At 38.9% G+C, this 20309-nt stretch overlaps 1 protein-coding gene and 1 long non-coding RNA gene across 2 annotated transcripts; one reads left to right on the top strand and one right to left on the bottom strand.

Moving 5' to 3' along the window:
- The first annotated feature begins 8814 nt into the window (after positions 1-8814).
- GREM2 (gremlin 2, DAN family BMP antagonist) lies at positions 8815-17223 on the top strand. Its single transcript, XM_019612725.2, has 2 exons — positions 8815-10241; positions 11328-17223. Exons 1-2 carry the CDS (start codon positions 10189-10191, stop codon positions 11833-11835), a joined length of 561 nt encoding a protein of 186 aa, XP_019468270.1. The 5' UTR covers positions 8815-10188; the 3' UTR covers positions 11836-17223.
- A 1005-nt stretch (positions 17224-18228) lies between these two features.
- Positions 18229-19890, bottom strand: LOC109365939. Its single transcript, XR_002111836.2, has 2 exons — positions 19802-19890; positions 18229-19009 (listed from the first exon to the last, which is right to left on the bottom strand). It is a non-coding gene; the product is annotated as an uncharacterized LOC109365939 (long non-coding RNA).
- Between the last annotated feature and the right edge of the window lie 419 nt (positions 19891-20309).

Genomic DNA, 20309 nt, shown 5'->3' on the forward strand with positions numbered 1-20309 from the left:
AAATGATTGCCAGGAAGAAAGATGCTGACTGCAGTACATAGCAGACAGAACCCTTCAGTGTAACTGTGACTGCCTTGCCATGCACATACCAACAATATCTGATTTTGATTATAGTCTTTCCTCTGATGAGAGGACTGTCTCAGGTTCTCCTGGAGACAAAGTGTTGGTCAAGGAGAAACATAAGCAGTTGTGTAGTCAAGGACAAAGTCAGTCTCCCACAGATTCCAGTCTATTGACTCTTCTTTCTTCCTCATTTGAAAGGCTAACAATCCTCCTTTAAATGAGCATAACTTACTGTTATTATGTTAGTCCAGACAAAGGAAATCAGATTAATTAGCAGAAAGACTGCAAATGTGCTGTGTAGGAGGACTTGTCATTAAAGTATCTCATCCAGGCTCCTGTGGCTTGGTGTGTATTCAGAATGATAGCTCTGGTCTTCCTCTCAGTGGAAGAAGAGAAATAGAATAATACTAGCCTTCAATTAGAGAACCATAATTCAGTCATGGGCAAGGAGAGGGGGAGGTGAGTAGCAAGACGTCTGCTCTGCAAAGCCTAAGTCATAAAATATAAAATCCCAGTTTATGCATGGCAACAGATCCTTCTATGATTGAATTACAACCTTCATATTCGATAATGGGCCAAGTCTCTAAACCAGAATACAGACAGAACAAATATTTACATTCTTGGGACAATGTTGGAGGGAGAATCACTTAGCAGTGCATGAATCAAAGCCACAAGAACATAGATGTGGGACAGCCATGTGTTGCCATCAGTGTGAAGTAGGAGGGATAGAGTAAGTTTCCAGTGTTTGAATGTAAACTTTCCTGAAGTGCAGGTCATCCTGCAGAATTTCACTGAAAATTCAGCTTCTGGTTAAGTAACAGATATTGTCAGTAAGGAGGAATAAACTGTAGTTTGTCCTTTCATTCTATGTGCTATATGTTTCCCATTGTATCTAGAAAATGGAATTTAAAAGCTTAACACTGTTAAATACTTAAATTATTGTTGCATATCTAATTACGATTATATTTGTATTTCTGATTTTATAGCATCTTAAATTTTTGTACTTTTAGCAATTGTTGAGCATCAGCTGATGTGATTTTTATTTTGTTCAGGTGACAGCTATATCTTTAGCATTGTCAGTTTATAAATATCAATAGACTGTAGTGAATAAATGAAAATTTATTTTGTTAACTTACGGATTAACTTGAAACTAAGGATCAGAATGATTCTGTACTGAGGAACTTGGACCAAGACATCAGTTGATATATGTACTACCATTGTCAAGAAGCCATATAATACTAAGGTTTTTGAATTCCAAATTTCATCCTAATTTATGGGCTTGCATACAGATGTATACAAACAGCTATCAGAGCATGTGGTTCCTGTGCTTCTCAGCACTCAAAAATTTCGGTTGAACTTCAGCCTTGTACCTGAGTTTTCTCACATGAGACTTCGAGTGAATAGCTTAACAACTGAGTTAAACATTTGAAACAAAAGTAATTTACTTAAACAGGGATTCTGACGGACCATCACTTAATCCACAGAATGTAAGTAAGCATTAAAACAAGCCAAGCAGAAGCCTGGTGTTATTAGGAAGACAAGAAAAGATAACTCCCCAAATTTGTGAACAAAAAGGGATCCAAGATATTACAGGATCAACCAAATGGTAATACCATACATGGTCTTCAGCAGTGATGTATTCTCACCTGGCTTCTGTCTATGTATGATGCAAAAAACAAGATTTTCTTAACTGCTGGGCCAGCTTACACTCTAAGCAAGAGAATGCAGTAAAAGCTTGGACATGACCCATTGCTGTTTGAATATATCTTGCATTACATGTGACTGCTAGAGCTCACAAATTCTGATTTTCTATGGTTGTATTTGATTTGCCAGTCCACTATAGTAAACTTGAATGTCCTCTATCCTAATCGTGCCTCTTAGGGTACCAAACAGTGATATCGTTGACTTGTCTGCCCCTCCCTCATCTGAAATACTTTTCATGCCTTCCTGTATACCCTGAGAGAAAACACAGTGTAATGCAATAGAAGTTTCAAAACTGCCTTGTTGTCAGAGTTGTTTGAAATTTGGTCGGTGGATTAAAAACTGTAGTTGTTGTGAATTGTCAGATGTGTAATTCAGTGTTGATCATTAACCAAAGAATAAAGAAAAAAAAAAAGTTATCTAAATTCAGAATCACTGAGGAGAAAAAATGCTGTTCTGTGAAAGTAATCATTCTGATATGGCATTTAGTTACGTTTGCCTGGCATAGACCTGCCTGAGACTAACAGGCTGGATTGGCTTATTAGTTGTTTTATTTGTCCATTAGGTCTTCTGTCCTCAGAATTGTTATAAGTTTAAGTTAGCAGAACTGAGGCTTTTTCAGGCAAATTTAAGCTCAGAAAAAAATGTAATTGAAAAACTCTTCAAGCTGTTTTAAATGAGAACTTTATGAAAAAATGATCTGTAGAATTTTTTGCAAGCTGCACATTGGAAAGTAGTGAGATGCATGTCTGAAATTTTGTGTGTATGGGAATTTGTGTACTACCTTAGAGAAGGGCTAGCCCATTATATATTGAGATAAGAACAATTCTTACTTGAATCATTTGTGTGTTTCAACTCTACAAATAAGATATTGGCTCATTAAACTTCATAATGTAAATATTAGTCTATAAATAATATTCTAGATTTTCAAACATGAACATGACTACTTACTACTTAATGCAGAAACTGAGGATATCTTGCATAGAGAGCTTGACAGAAGGCAAATAACTGAATCTGGAAAAGTAGATTTTATTTTGTTGATTAGTGTGGTATTTTGCATGTACAAGATTCCATGCCACCTACTGATTTTCAGAAGGAATTACATTTTTCTATTAGGATAAGCGAAAAGTAATTCTGATGAGCACTTTTATGGTGTTTTAAGGTAGCTGACTCAATTTTCTTGTAGAACATGCCTCATCCAGATGCCTTCCTCCAAAAATGGAACAAATACAGCAATGCGTGCATATTGAAGACTAATGGCTTTGTCCCACATTGTGAGCTAGAAAGTGAGCTTTGTGCTCAGAAAACAGGGCAGTGTTTGAAGATACAAAGCATTACAACTCCTAACCCCATATCTCTTCTACCAAAATTCAGAGAAACTGTACCCGACACTTTCATATAGAACCACTTTAACATTAAAAGGTATGTTTTTAAGTAAATGCTTATCTAAGTATAACAAATCTGGATTGATGAGCTAAAGGAATAGCATTGGTATCATATGATGTGATTAAAATACATTATAAGCTGTTCCCAGTTAATTTCTGACCTCTGGTAACTCACTTCCTCTCTGTGCTCTATTCTGGTTCCACCATATGTTGCTCACCAAGTTAGACTACAGACATTTTGAAGCTGTGCCACTTAGTCAAGCTCTGATCTTGGATGAGAGTTTCATTCTCGCTGTAATGTGAACAGCGAAAATATAATGGAGACTACTCCTTGCAAAATAGTCTTTTGTAGTATCAATACTCCAGCAAGGAAGCTTTGAAATGAGCTATTGTATGTAAGTGCTTTCCCCATTCTTGTGTTGGCTCGTTTCTTTTCCAGAAGGCTGAGGAATGGTCAGAGATGAAGACGTTTGCTCAAGCCACTGCTTCTCTTTCTATTTAGCTTTTAGTTTCCCAAGGGCAGAAGTCTGCTGTTTTCTCCCGAATGAAACACTGCCAAATGGGAGTGTACCAGCTGCCTTCTGCACAGAAGAATAAAGTCAAATGTAGGCTATTATTGCGTGCTGGGCAAAATGTTCATGTCCAAGCAGAAATGACTTGCCTATGTGGGGCTCTTTATCTTATGCTGAAAAGCTGAGGAACACTGAAAAGGAGAGCAAGTATCTTTTCAACCTAGTTCACTCATGAATAGACACATTTTTAGATTCATAGGAGGGCTAGCTTTCAGTACTTTCCAAAAAGCTATTCTCCTTGTCTCCAAGGAGTTTTATTTATTCCTCCCACCCCCTGAGTGTAGCATTCTCCAAAACCAGGTTGGGAGAAAGAAAATCAACCTCATGGGCAGTAAGCAGAAATCTGGTTTTATTTTGTGGGTTTTTCCCTCCTCTCACTCCCCCTTTTTTCCCCTCACGTTACATGTGCTGCCAGTACTTACGACTACACAGACACTTCTGAGTAGGACATCTCACTCTGCTTGGGACAATTCACATGTGCTCACCATGCAGACATTTGACTGTGGTTCGCTCTAAAACCGCAAGTTCCTGAAGCTAAAATTGCAATAAAAATTTAGGAGATTTGATCATAACAATATTCCGAAAAGCCTTTGTCTGGTTACCTTTTGGTATTCTATCATCTTAGTTCTGTGTATTCAGATTACCTTAAAAACACCATTGCTTCATTGCCTGTAACATTGCCTATAACATTGCCATTGTTATAGGATGACTTAACTCTTACATATGTTGCCACTTTTCTTCCTCATCTGTATTTTACTTTTCCACGTGTAAAACTGAGCAATGCTAATGCAGTTGTGGAACTGAAACTTAGCTGCTGTTAAATACCTGGGTAAAATTTAGCCTTAAAATAAAACTAGAAGCTAATTCCCTTAATATTTTCTTTTAGTTGAATGATTGCTTAGGAATTGCATTTCTTATAAATGTGTTTTTATTTTAAGAATAGGTGTGATTTATTATTATTATGGTATATAAATTATTTGTAAGTACTGATATTTATCACAGATAGAACTATTGGAAAATGTATTTCAAAGAAGAATACCTGGGTGGGTTTCAGCAATACTTTTTTTTTAGTCACAGACTCCTGGAACTCTAGATCTCATCTTGACTGTAATAGCCAAAAGCTGCTATCTCAGCTAATGAAATTTTCAGTGGCTGTCCTCACAAGATCCTTGTCCTGTCTTACTTAAAAAAAAAAAAAAATAAAAAAAAAAAAAAAAAAAAGGAAAAAAAAAAATTTTTTTTAAACTTCGGTAAACTACCCTACTAAATAGACTAAATAGACTAAGTTAATTTAAAAAAAAAATAAAAAAAATAGGAGAAAGAAAGAAAGAAAATTGAAGGCCACGTTTAGAAGCTGTGCAAAATCAGGAAGATTCAGCCTGTGGAGTACTTAATACCATATATTGGTAATACAGTCTTTAAATCAATATGCTTCCTGGCAAGGTGTCAGTGCAAAGAGGAGCATAAGAGTAATGTGATCTCTTAACTCTGATGAAATGAGCAGCTGCATTCAAACCTGCTTCTAATATGCTTGTTCCAAGTTCCTGAAAGAAGGAAATCATAGTTATAAGCATGGATTTCTGGTGGCAGAAATGTAGATAAGAAAGAGGACAAACTGTAAAGGAAGAAAATACGGTTCTAGCTGGTTGGGTTTAATGCCAAGTGTAGACAGACCTTCAAATTTTCTTCATAATTGCTACTATCCTAAAAATAATGTATCTGACACATTAAATGTTGCTGAATGTGACACCAGCAATTGATTGTGCCCTTGATTCCTCTTATATCAGAATGCACACACCAGGAATCCTTCTAATCTCCCAGATTTATCAGAGAAAATCCAAGATAAAACTCTTATTTGTAGAAAATCTATAGTGAGAGCTGAAATTAGTAACATTGCTTGAGTTGCTTTTAATTAGCTTTATCTTAACGTCACCAGGCCCCATAGTGTCTTTGTTCTTTGTACTTCTCTTTTATCTACTTATGTGCTCTCTTTTTAGTTGCATTAGGTTGAACGTCTTCAGGAACTGACTTGATAAGAATGTCTAAGTTCCAGGGGAAATGCTGTCCTCTTCTGAGGAATGTAACTATGTATCAGAGAAACCCTTCTGCATCTTCTCCTTTTGGAAACAAAACAAGAGGCTGGTCAGAATAGAACAATTCCTGAGGCATTCAGTTTGTGGGCAGACCTTTCCTATTTCCTTCACACCTCTGTGTTATTGCATATAGACTATGTTGAGCCTCTCTGGGAGAGAAATGATAGTGGGAGGGAGAGGGAAGGATAATGGTGAGGAAGGATCTCCATCCAAGCCAACCAGTGATGGTGCAAGGAGTTTATTCGTTCTGAAGTAGAATATTTTCTCCCTGGTCTATGGTGCAATACAATTGTTTTCTCCCAAATTACTATAGAAGGTTCTTAAAGGGTGAGGGTGGACAAACTTCTCCTTGTAGTGGCTTTAATTATTGGTTATGCCCTTTGGTGATGCGTGCACTGGTGTTTAAAAGTGATGTTTTAAAAATATTGCTTGTACATGGTAGAACTTCACTGCTAAAACCAAGGAATTTTCTAGTTCTTTGGGTTGTTTTTTTTTGTTGTAACTTGCTTCCAGTTCTGCTGCGGTCAATGGTCTCAGTCTTGGCATTTTAACTGTGAGAATCTATTAATGTTGGGATCACTCACTAGGAGGTCCATTCCTCTTTAAAAAGAAAGATATAGCACAGTATTCATTTATTACTGTAGTTTGGAGACATAGGATCAATAATTTCCAAAGGATACTTCAAAGGGAGAGGCTAGAACCAAATGCTTCCCTTGCGTAAAGGTGCTTAATTTGTGTCATCTTTATTTGAACATTATACCATTAGAATCATGCTTAACCATTAATAAATGAAATAAATAGCATTTTTTGCTTCCTGGGAGAGAATCTGATATTTCCTTGCTTCCAACATAAGTCATTAAAGCCAAGTTTTACTTATTTTGATAGTTATTGCCTGGCTTATCTTCAAGGAACACTTCTTGTGTGCCATCTTAAAAGCTGTGAACTGACCATGTAGACCATGTTCTTGCATTAATAAACATATGGTTGTTTTATACATGTTCTTTTTTGACTAGGTATAATAAGAAAGTAAATGGTGGAGTAGAACATAGCTTTGAGTCCCAGAGTCAGCAAAGAGCTGATCCCAAGGTAAAGTTTTTGAGTCGCTGCATTTTGCAGGTTGGAAAAGAGTGATGCATGGAATCACATGAATGTGTATGTACCATACCACAAAACTGTACTTCATTTAATTTAGGCTATACTGCTGGTCTTTTGCTGCTAGTAGAAGAGAAACCACAGTCTTCCAAGACAAATTTTTTCTTATAAATTTTAGTTTTCAAAAACTAAAGTGTCTCTGAATTTGGGATTTTCATCTTTCTGTTGTTCTTTTTCCCTTTGGCTCTTACAAGACTTTTGATGGTGGTGGAATAGGTTTATGTTACTAAATCCAATGCATTTATGACTGCATCAGAGAGCTTGATGCTTTTGAGCAAGCTAATAATGCTGGGTGGTTTGTAGGTGTTCCATGCTTAAACAAGAAAATGGGTCTCACAACTGCTTGTTCTCCTTACATCCCTCCCTCTTTTTCATCAATTGAGGATTAATTAAACAGGCCAATCTGAGAAACAGGAATTCCTAATCAGAAACTTCATCCTAAGCTCAGAAATTGAAGTCACTAAAGGAAACTCTGGAGCAGTCACTTGGTATGGATGGGTGCTGTCATTGCTTCCTCTCTAGTCTTTCAGGGACCATAGCTCCCAGTTCTATTGGTGGACTTCTCCAAAATGATGCGCTTGAATTCTGAGGTCAAAGCCATTGCTCTAATTCCCAGAGAAGTGCCCTAATGTAAAACTATAGGCTATTTTGGGGGCTACACTACTGCCTGTCCTGCTCCAGAGATGGATTATTTTCAAGAATGCATTGAGTTATAGGGCCAGAAGGATGGTATGCAGGAGGGAGCCTGATTTAGTAGATATTTTATGTTACACAGTAATTGGATACAAACAAGAAATAAAGCTGAAGGCAGACACTGCAGTTGTGGGTCTTCCCCTCCTAGCTGCATGCCCTGACCTCTTTGGATTACAGAGCTGGGTCTTGGCATTCCCGCTTCCTTGGCCAAGGATTTTGTAGACTCCTGAGTACCTTACAGATCTGCTTCAGCATGACAGTTTTCAGGAGCCTGTGAACTCTTGCTTTATGCTGATTTCCTTATCTAAAGGAAATAAAAACTTAACATGTGAAATGCTAATGCAGGCTCTGTTTCATTTCTAGTATAAGATTAAGTTATTTTCTGCACTAGCTCACAGACTGAAAAAAGGAAGTGGTGGGGAGGGGGTAACAGAGGCCTTGCAGCAGCTGGCAAAAACTCCTGAAGGAGTTGAAAACCATCACACAGCAGCTTCCATCAGCTCTGACGTGAGAAGCCCCTCAGTGCAGCGGGAATGATGGACCCAGGCTGGCGTTTGCACAAGTGTTAGCAGTTTTCAACTCTTAAGACCACCTGCTATATAATTCCTTGATATTGAGGAAAGACATAACTGCTCTGTCCTTGCCAGAAACCAGAACGTTTTTGTTTCTTCTCTTTCTGCTCTGTTTGTGGACAGGCAACGTTCAGCATGCTGCCTTGCATTCGGGTGAGTGTGCCAGAATGTTCTGTTTCTCTGAGAACAGTGAAGTTTCTCTTTTCTTTGCATGTGATTACCTAAAACATACGTAGTCCACGGTGTGTTCCTGGCATCAGGTGACCTTGTTTGCACCCTTACTGGCTTGAATAGGGGTTTGTGTGCCAGGGTTTAGGAAGAAGTGATTTGTCGGTTAGTAAGGGGCAGCCCTGTGATTAGAAATTCCATGATCTGAGAGGGTGCACGTTTGACTAGCTGGTGTAAACCAGAGTAATTTGCTCTCTGTACATATCAGAAGGTTCAAATTTGATAGAGATAAATGACAGAAATAGGCGTTGCGTTCCTGAGTGTCTGTAGAAGTACTTGCTAATGTGTACTGCAAAGTTTGGTGTACAATAGTGGCTTTGATTAATAATGCTTTATTAGTTATAAACATAGACTTAGTGAATAAATCCTATTTATTCTGTTGAATGGCTTCCCATGCCTACATAAAACTATTTCAGAAATTATAAAACTACTATAATATTTTTCCGCATTATGAACTTCAAGTTGCTACCTCTGTCAGCATTACAGAATTCCTGTGTAGGATTTCTGCTCAAACCCATCCTTGACATGCAAAGAAAGTTGTCTTTTAACTTGCATTTTGTGATGGGAAAGTGTGAGCGTGGTAAGACAGAGTTTTGCTAAGAAAGGAGTAGGGGAAAGTGTGCATCTCTCTTTTTGACATGTCTCTGGATTTATACCTTTCTCTTCCATGTCAGGGTAGGATAAATGAAACTGGAGAGGTATATCCCTTCTGAAAAGGACTGAACTCCTTCCCTGAAGGACAGTAGAGCTGGAGCATTTACTTTGTGTCTCTGCATATAGAAAAGAAGTAGAAGAGATTGTCTGAGGAATGCTGACATAAGGCATCCTGGCATGTCTTTTACTAGAAGATGTAGGCTCATAACTCCTGTTTTATTCACTCCCTTTTCTATCTAAAACACAAAACAGTGGGCATACATTTTTTTATCTACTATTGAAAAGCAGCCATCAGTGTAGAATAACATGAGAACAGTTTGGGAGGAAGCATGGAACACTGCATTCAAGTGAAACTAATTATTCGATTAGAGTTTGGCCTGGCTGTGGTGGTTGACATCCAGGGCTGTTGGCGACAATACCTGTGATGAAATCCAAGTCTAGTCTTGATTCATTTGAAGGATCTGGACAAACCTTCTGGACTTGCGTGCTGAATGCTAAGCAGTGCAAAAATAGGCCACTGATTTAAAGAACCCATGGCTACCATGGATGTCAGTGGGCACTTGGCATACTTACAGATGAATTTGCTTATTTAGGTTTTAGGAACACTTGTTCCCATTTCAAGCATGCAGTCTGGTGATATTTGATGTTTGCATCAGAGCGTCTTCCACTCACAGCTCTGGGATAAGCACTTTCCTTCAGCACTTCCAACTTCTCCCCTTAAAATTTAGTCAAAGTCTGACCTTGAGATCTTATAAACTTAGAAAATTATCTAAAAGATGTTCCACTTAATCTGCTACTTTTCCTTCTTTTTATCAATCCAGAGCTTAAATATGTTAGCTCTGCCTTGTTGATGTCTTGAATCTTCACCATAAACACATTTTTGATCTGTTGGTGTCTTTATTTGGAAAATGGTGTGTTTTTATGTTAGAACTACCTAATGCAAAATCTCAAATGTCTGCAGAGTTAGATATATCTATATTTATTGGTGTCACAGTATTTGTTTTCTTGGCATCATTCTAAAGGGAAAAAAAAAGCACTACTTGGAAGGATTTGAAACTATACTGGGAAAGGAGGGATGACTCTTTCATCTACATACTGTTCCATAAATACTGTCCTTTCAGAACAAAGGTAAGTAGAGCACTTTTAGAAAGAGTTGAAGCGTCCCTAACCTCAGAACAGAAAGCTTCTGGGCTGCACTCACTTCTGGCACCCTAGAAATACTCTGCTCTGCCTTTCCTGGGACAACAAAATTAAATGAACTGTCAAATGAGTTGTGAACATTGGCTTGATGAGGAAATTCAGTAATTTTGCTCTGATGTCATACATGCACATTTAGACACATTACTAAACGGTATCAACAAGTTGTTGATGAAAATCCAGGAGCTGCTAAGTTATGCTCCACAGAACAAGAAATTCTAATAGACAACTATTGGAAAAAATACTTTTGCCAATTGGCTGCTTATTTTAGCTTAGCAACTGGCTTATGCTCTAACCTATTCCTTAACATCTAAAGTAAATACTGAACTCTCTCATGTTTACAAACCTTCTTAAGCTATTTGCCTAGGAAACCTTGCAGTAATGAAGTCCCCTGTGTTGTATTTAAGTGTTTCCTCCTGTTGGAAGAATAAATCTATCAAGTTTTCGGCCTCCCACAGACAGTATATGAAGGGCTGTATGTGCTGTAAGCCCTGAGAAACACCAGAAGCAATTCAAAATGATAAAAATATACTTTTGGACACCTCTCACTCCTCTGCCTGGAACTAGGCTAGGTAGGGACTTTAGATCTGAAGAGGCAAATGAGAGTTCATCTTGTGTAGCACACTATTCCCTTCCCTCTCCCCAGTCTCCACAGATGAGCTGTCACTGAGTTGGCAGAAGTCTGCTGAGCCTTTCCTAGCCAGCAATTTGCCCAGCTGTTTGGCCCAGGATTTCACAGAAAAGAAGGAAACCTTTCTGGCTGAAGCTTCTGCAAAGTCAGTGGTTCAGTGATCAAAGCATCAGCTTTGCTACAGGGGAAAGAAGAGAGGGGCATTTCAACAGGGCCTGACTCTTTGTGATAAATGCTCACCCTAGAATATACTTAATCTCTTAGGAAAAGTGGTGGGATTACAAAGGCAGTAAGGTCTCCATTTCTTCTTAAAGCATGTGTTAAGTTCAGCACTTTGTGGTTTGAAAACGCATCTCTTCTAACAGCTACTTGTATTGCCATTGCAGGATGATTTGGAAATTTGCCGTGTCCATCCTTTTGATCGCAGCACTGGCTAGAGTAGCAGACAGCAGGAAGAACCGCCCGGCGGGGGCGATCCCGTCCCCCTACAAGGACAGCAGCAGCAACAACTCAGAGCGGAGGCAGCAGCTGAACAAGGAGGTGCTGGCCTCCAGCCAGGAGGCCCTCGTGGTCACCGAACGGAAGTACCTCAAGAGCGACTGGTGCAAGACGCAGCCCTTACGACAGACCGTCAGTGAGGAGGGCTGCATAAGCCGCACCATCATCAACCGCTTCTGCTATGGGCAGTGCAACTCCTTCTACATACCACGGCATGTGAAGAAGGAGGAGGAGTCCTTCCAGTCCTGTGCTTTCTGCAAGCCACACAAGGTGACCTCCTCGACTGTGCAGCTGGAGTGCCCTGAGCTGGACCCACCATTCCGACTCAAGAAAATTCAGAAGGTGAAGCAGTGTCGGTGCATGTCTGTGAATCTGAACAATTCAGGCAAGATGTAAGAACAGCTGTGGGGCTACTGCTTGCTTTGTCCTATTGTCCCCATCAGACTTCCCGCTGCATCTCTTCTCCGTTGGGCAGACTGCCTATTTTCTTGGTTTGTTTTTTCTTTTTTCTCTGTTTATTTGTATTTCAGGAGGCATCTCTCCAGCAAGGAAAGACTCCTTGTCATGTGCCTACTGGAATAAAGCTATTTAATGGACTATGTTATGCACTTGACCATCAGGTTCATTTTATGTCTGGTATCATCTGACAGTTGAATCTTACGGGGTGGAGCAGGCTCCTGAAGTTGAGACTGTGCATCTAAGCGACCAGTTGGCTGAATGCAACGTTAAATGTTTCCACTGTGTGGAGTAAAGCTGTCTGCCCTACACTCCAGCCCCCTCCACCAGATGAGATGCCTTCCCACTACGCTGTTCCGGAACTTGCTGCTGTCACCACGATATGCTGGGTTCTGTCCAAATCTGGGTGAGGCAGACCAGGGAGAGCTACAAAGAGTAACATACAAAAAGAGACTCTCTGATGAGGCTCGGCTTCTTGAAACACCTCTTACTGTGCAATGACAAACTGTTCCAAGCTTGTGGTCTGAACTGCAGATAAGAGCTGAAAGAGAGAGGGCGAAATGTCAGATCAGCCACTGTGATCACATCAGCAGCCTGAAGGAGGATTCTTAAGCTGTTGTGGCTGGAATATACCGAACATGTGGTCTCTGCAGCAGTGTTTGTTTTGTAACTTAGCTATAGTAAACAGCTGCTTAAAGTATTATAGACCTAGCCATGTATATTTTTCTTGTGACAGAATATGTCGGAGATTAAAATGTGGTAAGAGACTTGGTTGCTAGGTCAGCTGCCTGGCTTAAAATGGATGCATTTTAACTGGGCTTTTGGTACATTAATGTGTTAGATCTGTGCCTGTTTCTTACTCCAAAAAGGACAACATCCATTTATTACCTTACATTTATGCCTGCTCAGACTAGAGAAGGTGGAAGATAATTGGAAAGGAGCTGAGAATACTAGTGGTGTTTCACTTAAGGTATAAAAGCACTTGTCACACAAAGAACAAAATTTGGTCATTGCTGGACCGAATGCAAAGGCTGCCTTATTGTTCAGTGTCATCAGGTGCTGGAAGTGACATCTTTCCCATGTTTGGAAAGTAGGAAAAAGTGTTGATGTTAAAGGACAAACTCATCAGTCAGTGCCGTGGGAATAGGTCACAGTTGTATGAGCAGGGAGAGAGAGTCAGTGCTAATCACTGTGGCACTGGTGGTCCACTGAGTGTTTGGGTTCTATGTAATCCATGGTGGTGAACACTTTGCAGTTCATTTTGATCACACTGTGTTGTTATTCACTTGGTGGAGTTTAGCATGTCCTGTGTATCCTGTTTGTTCCAGTTCTGATCTGTATTAGTACCAGCTGCATTAAGATCATAAGATGTCTAAAAACAAACCAGCCCCTTCTCCCAAACTGAAGTCCATGCATGCTCAATCATCAGAAGCTTACTAATTCACAATGACAAGTTGACTCCCCGATGCATGTCTTAGGGTTCAGGATCTGCATCTGCTGATAACAGCTTGCTGTGGGAACCCTTTCCTTCCAGATTCCTTACATGCAGCCACTTCAAGGGGTTAATGTGTTTAGGACTCTGGCCAGCCAAGAGTTCAGTGCCATATTATGTGAGACAGGCTGCTCTAAGAGGCTTTTGGGACTGAGCTCCACAAGAGCTCACCAAGCGGTTTATGGGGATTGGCACGGGCAGGATGAGGTTGGTCAGGTATGTTAGCCCTATTAAGTGAACAGTTATGTGTTTTCTTCTGTGATCTTTCAGAAATGCAGAGGGAGACCCCTCACAGTTGTTTTTCAGAAGCTGGCATTGCTATACTAACAGCATCATGCCAGTCCCTGAATGGACAGTGTTCATTCCAGGCTTGATAGTGTCAGTGTGGGTGTGGAGCAAAGTGGAGAAAACTAATCTATTATGACTCCAGTGATCTCAGTCTCCACTTGAAAGAAACAGACTGAAAGTCATTTTGGATGAGAGAGAGAGAAAAGCACCGTGGTAACTTCAGTTAGGAATAATGTGCAAGAATCTTTAAGCTATGCCCTGCCTGGGGTTTTCATCGGTTTGCAATATGACTATGCTGCAGCTTAAAGTTCCTTCTAGGAGCTATGTTTATGTAAAAACTGAGTTGAGCTTGTAATGGTTAAAACTGTATTTAATTCTTGTTTTATAAATGAAAACAAAAAATGAAGAAATACTTTAAGTATAATGTAATTATTTTATAGGTCTACTATTAAATTATAGATTAAATAATAAAGCTACTCTAGGGTTATATGGCACCCAGATGTACAGGCTTTGCTTCAACACCTTGTGTCCAGCTGCTTTTTAATCAGTCTGTTTTCCAGTTTCCTTCTGACCATATGAGACACAGGTAAATGGATTGCCCTGACAGCTTGGGGAAGCCTAGCTACTTTACCCCTACACACTTTCCTGTTAATTTACCTCTAAACTACCACTGCTTTTTGGTTAATGACAAGAAGGCAACCAAAGTTTCACACCGGCTGAACTGCTGGCATTTACATTCAGAGAAGCAGCTATCATCAGTGATTTTGCTTAAAATGCAGGTAAATCCTTACATAAAAGTAACCAACCTACATGTGGAAATAAATATGTCTGTTAAGATATAGTGAGTTTGAACCCTGGCTATCAGCTCTTGAATGAGGTGCAGTGTACGCACCTCAAAGTGTACAGTAGTATCTTTGTTACTGTTTTCCAACCCAAAGAAAAGATTGTTGAAAACAACAAAAACACGAAGGAAAACTTCAGCTAGGAACGGGATTTCTTACAGAGAGAAATGAGCTTCCATCAGAAGAGATGTCTGTCATGGATATTGAGAGAAACAGGAGTGCATAGACTACAGTTAGCAAAGGGGGGGCTACCTTCATTATGGCACTGTAACTGACTTAAGTAGGAACCCACTCTCCTCATCTCCCAGACTCTTGATCAAATTCTCTCACAATTCAGAACCCTAAAGATCACTGAGCCCAACTCCTGATGAGGCAGATGCCCCATCTTGCAAATGCCTCAGTCACTTGGTTCAAAATGAGCTCAGGCAGACACATCCTCCAGCATCCTACTCTCATTTTTGCCTGTCTCTTGGCCAGTGTTTTTACTTAGCTTGTAGCTTCACTGCACAGCACCCAGCTGAACTTCTGTCTGTGTTCCAGCTTGGTTGGCTCTCTCAGCCTCTTCCTGCCTTGATGCTGAAGCATACTAGAAGTTTGTGTGGTAATTCAATGATCTCCCTCTTGTGAAAACAATCCAGGAGCAGGTGAGTCACCCTGGGTAGATGGAAGAGGCACTCAGACAGATCCAATCTCTCTTAAATGCAACTGGTGTTGTGGGACAGGGAAGGGAGGGGAACAGCAAACGTTAAGTTCTATTGCTGTGGCACTGCTGATTCGGCAAGTCCCTGGTCTGTGATGAGTGACACATGAAGACTCTTGGTTTCTAAGAGCTTAAATTTCAGCTGCAGCTGAAAAAAAAAAAAAAATTAAATTCAACAGAGACTTTTTATCCTCAAAAAGACACCATACTTTTGAGACAGTGAGCTTACCCTTAGATGCCTTTACAGGTAGGTTGGATGAATGTTTATCAAAGACAGATCTGCCATCATCAAGGGAATAGCCTGTAAAACCCATTCTGTAATGTGAATCCTATTTGATTGATGGGTAGTGACCTGAAGGATGTTGGGCATTGCTTTGTCTTTTTCTGATCATTTCATATTGTCTTCAGAAGAATTCAGCTCTATCAGTTTTCACTTACTCTGTCCATAGTAGTTCAAAATTGATGTATATCAGTTACATAATTTATAAGGGAGTTGGCATAAACAGAGCCCTGCTTATTAGCCTAGAATATGTAGCAAAATAATAGCAATGCAAAGACTTACTATATCTTCTCTTGATGAAATTAATAGCTGCTTTCAACTTTTAAGCTGATCACTTAAAAACATCAGACAAGGAAAGATGACAACCTATGGAAGATGTGACTAGTCACATTCCCAGTGCCACTGTTGGTTAATACTTAACTGACTTTTGGAAGTTCTTTACACTGATGAAAGTTGCTACAGGAAAGCCAACCACTGCTGTGTCATAACAATTGTGACTAAGTACTGTCCTTCTGAAAGGTTTAATTTGCAAAGAACAACAACACAAATCTTAGATCATCTTGAAAGGAGGATCTTCTCATACTCAGTAAGTTACATCTGCTGCTTAGGTATAGAAGTCCTTATTGAGCTGCTGCAATTTAAGCAACTATGAGTGATATATGATGACAACAAAGGCTCAGCAAGTGTAGCATATTTGATACTCAAGTAAATGGAGAGATAGACCTAAAGGGCCTTTCCACTTTCTAAAAGGAAACAAAATAATGTTAAGTCTTGAATTCTGACAAAGTTCTGTATGCCACTGAAAAAAGTAATGGTGAGCCTTACATTGGGATTCCACTCATGCTGTGGGTTAGGCTGGATGGTGCTCTGAGCAACCTGATGTAGCTGTAGGTGTCCCTGTTCATTGCAGGAGAGTTGGACTAGATGGCCTATTGAAGTCCCTTCCAACTCAAATGAGTATATGATTACAATATACATACATATATAAGAGACATAATATGCAAAGAATATTTTCGAACACATTTTTGAAATAATAGCAATTTAGTAAGCATGTGACATAGGCAGCATTAATAAGAACAGGTTACAGGTGCACTTCTAGTAAGAACAGTTAGACTCCTCACAGGTATCAGATCACCTCCACAGCAGTAAAGAGATCTGTTTGAACCAGCTAAGACTAATGCACTACCAGAGGCATGCACAAGCACGATAAGTGAGTGATACACTCTGACTGGGTAAAGAATGCCGAGGCTCCTCACTATTCCCATTTGGGAAGAGATATCACACAAGGAGGAGTTACTGGTACTGTGCATCCAAAAGCCCCATTTCCACTGATCCCGTCACATTAGTTTCCTGATGAGAAGTGGCACTTAGTGTATGGTTGCTAAAACTACAGCACAGCATGAGAGTGAAGAGAGAAGGCAACTATTTTGTTATTATTCCTTTTATTTTCATATAAATTAACATTCTAAAAAAAATTGAAATAGAAACACTAAATACAGTATTGCACATAGTGATCTTTGTTAGATGATCTATTATTTCATTTAGTATAATATACATACTGTAGGTACTGAAGGGAACAGGAAGGCTACAAATGAAAACATGCTACTGTATTCTTGCACTTAGGAGCAAAGTTAAGAGGAAAAGACTACTGTTTACATAAATACAAACATGGATTTGAATCAGTGCCATTAAAATAGCTTTATTTTTTAAAGGTTTTTTTTTTTTTTCCCCATAAGTTAGTTGTAACAACAAATAATCTCTTCTCACTCTCCCAAATAGTAATGTTACTCCCATCAACACAAAGTTTTAGAGCTCCATTCTCAGTAATTTATATCCCTGACAGAATTTATTACGACTACAGAATTTCAAATAGGTTTGTCAGCAACAGGAGACTTACTTTTCACATAGTGAAAAAAACCATCTTTTCTAGTGCTTGGTATAAGTGAAGAATAACAGATTCCTGAGGTCATATTTCACACTTTTTTTATGACACTTGTATAGTATTGTAGCTTCTGGACAGGTAGGAATGTCTGATGATGTGCTAGATTAGACAGGGAATAACAGACTCCTGCAGGTTAGACTTCATTTGCTTTTTACTCCAGTGTCTTTCAGGCAGCTAGGCTGAATGAAGTCTGTGCCTCCAATTCAGTATTAAACTCTGGTTGCTTTCAGGAAAAGCAAGCCTTGAAAGCAGAATGTTATCAATCAGGCGGGTTGTTTTGGTGCTATTTTATCATGACTGGAGGAAAGAGTTGTTATTGGTTGAACAGATCAAGGCTGATATAATCAATTCTAAATTGCAAACAGAAATAAAGCATGTGTCATAGATTTCAATCATTAATCTCCTAGCAAGGGACACAGAAAGCCTGGAAGAAAACCCTGCAACTATGCTAAGTGTGAAATTAATGTCAATTAGTTGGTAGTTTGTGTCTGTCACTAGAATTGGCTACTGTTTTTCATAAATGTCAGTCCCCATGTGCATGTTTAGCGGCTCTCTAAAGGAGTTTTAAAGTAACTGTAAAGCTAATTCCAAAAGAGAAGTCATGTACACATGGCCAAAAGCCTGTCTGACTTATCAGCAGTTAAATCTATACTACGCTTTCCAAAGTTCATGTAAAATTATTAGCTGCTTTATATGTTAACAAACTATAACAGCCAAATCTCTCTTATATTCTCTCTATAGTACTTCTGTGCTTTTCTGTATTGTCTTGCTCCCTGCCTCCCCCCCCCCTTTTTTTTTTAATGCTGGATTTCTGACCCCCATTACCACCTGGCATTCACTATCTGGCAAAAGATGAAGTAAAAGTCATAAAAGTATGTTGCCTTATCGATTTTAAACATAGTTACAGTAAACATCTTGTTCCACAAATATTTAGCCATGGAGGGCAACCAAACAAGTTGGGAAAGCATTGATTATACTGTATAAGCAGCACTTAACGATTCAAAATACAAACTACATATGCCAACATGAAACGAATACAAACAATTCACTAGGAGTAACATTTCTTTCCCTAATCTAAGTGCAGTGTCATGACGTATCTGCTTTAGACAGATGTTGCCAGTAGGAATGGAAACATTTTACTTTATCAAGTAGTATTCTTATGAAGTTCAACTTAATGTAATTTTCAGCATGTTCAGAACTGATGCAGATACTGTTTTTATGCATGCTGACTTGGCCTATTTGTAGTATACCATACACTTTACAAAATATCATCTTTGAATGGTAAAGGAGATACTGAATACAGGGAAGGTGTTTCAAGTTAATATCTAGTCTATTGCCGGGCACTCCATTAAAGTGTTTACACTCATTCATGAATGTACATTAACACATCAATTGGTGGAAAACTCCAGAGAACAAAAAGGCGAATTCAAAAGGTCCAGAAAGCAAATGATCAAGATGATGTAGTTTCCTTCCCCCTCACGCCCCACCCACAGACATGTCGAGTTTTGGTAACCAGGTAACAATGGCTTTTGCTTTTCTTCTGTCAGATTTTCATACTTATCTTGGCTTTCTGAAAAATAATAAATATGAAAATGAAGAAAACTCAGCAAGATAATGAATTCACATGTGTAAAGCACACAAATGCACAGGTTAACATTAAATCATACATACTCTAGAACTGAATTCACAAATAATATCCCCTCAAAATCAGAACTGAAGTAAACTGCAGTAAACTTGTGAAATAATTTATTTACATTCCTTTTCTCTCTGTCAAATTTTCAGTATCATTGGGAATCTCTGCAGTGCCAAATAAACCAAGATTCTGGTATTCAGATCTACCTCTGAGTCTCATAATAATGAATTGACAAGACTACTGTCATTACACTTCATCTATTTTCAGAACAGACAAAGCACAGTATTATCTTTTCCAAAGAACTGCTATTTTAAAGAAAATCAGATCAGTGGAACAGAAGCTACTAGTACCCGACACAGTGATCTAATTTGCAAAATGCACGCTATTCTGAACCTTCTTTAAATATTGTAACCAGAAAAGAGTAATTTGAGGCTGAATAAGCTTGAAGACTGTAACTGTTTTTTCTCCTATCTAGTTGCCTCCCACACCAAGACTGTGGTGCAGATATTGGCAGGATAGAGCAATAACACACTACTTTTGCTTGTTCTACATCTCTTTTATGGAGTAACATTAACAGACAACATGCAAGTTGCTTAATCTAGCACCTCTTAAAAAAATAAAAGCCCAACAGAACAAGTAGTGTATCAAGAGTAAGATATCTATAGAAGAAAAGGAGAAAAAGGTAGAATGAACAATGGTAAAAGAAGTATAGCTACAATTTTTACTTACAATTCCAGAGTCATGTTTTGGTCTTATATTGTATAGTGATTTCCCCTTTTTCTGTCTGCAGACTTCCTCTGCCTCTTTAACTCTGAAACAAGACACAATTTATAAGCATTCCCCTAGACCAAAATGATTTCTGAGGACAGCACATTATATAACATAAAAAATTTAAGTCTAAAGATGCAAATGGACAATTTTATTCCCTATATCTTCATTAATAGGCTCTACAAAATAGCACTTGCACTCCCTGGCTGTTCTTGTCATACCACCAGGCTCTGGTACTTAAAAGATCAGGCATAATCAATGGCGTATTAAATGCTAGTTATAAAAGTAATCAGTACTTACGATAGTTTAATATTGAAATCTAGCAGGATTTAAAGCATCCTGGTAGACATGAAGACCAGCCTTCAGAACATTCAAGCCAAATAATGCTAAGAAAACTACTTTTCAAAATTGTTTTTAACTCTCTCTTCAACCGGCCCTGACTTCAGTACCTCAACTGCAGTTAGGAGAA

The sequence above is a fragment of the Meleagris gallopavo genome, chromosome 2, assembly GCF_000146605.3.
Source record: "Meleagris gallopavo isolate NT-WF06-2002-E0010 breed Aviagen turkey brand Nicholas breeding stock chromosome 2, Turkey_5.1, whole genome shotgun sequence".
Taxonomy (NCBI): Eukaryota; Metazoa; Chordata; class Aves; order Galliformes; family Phasianidae; genus Meleagris; species Meleagris gallopavo.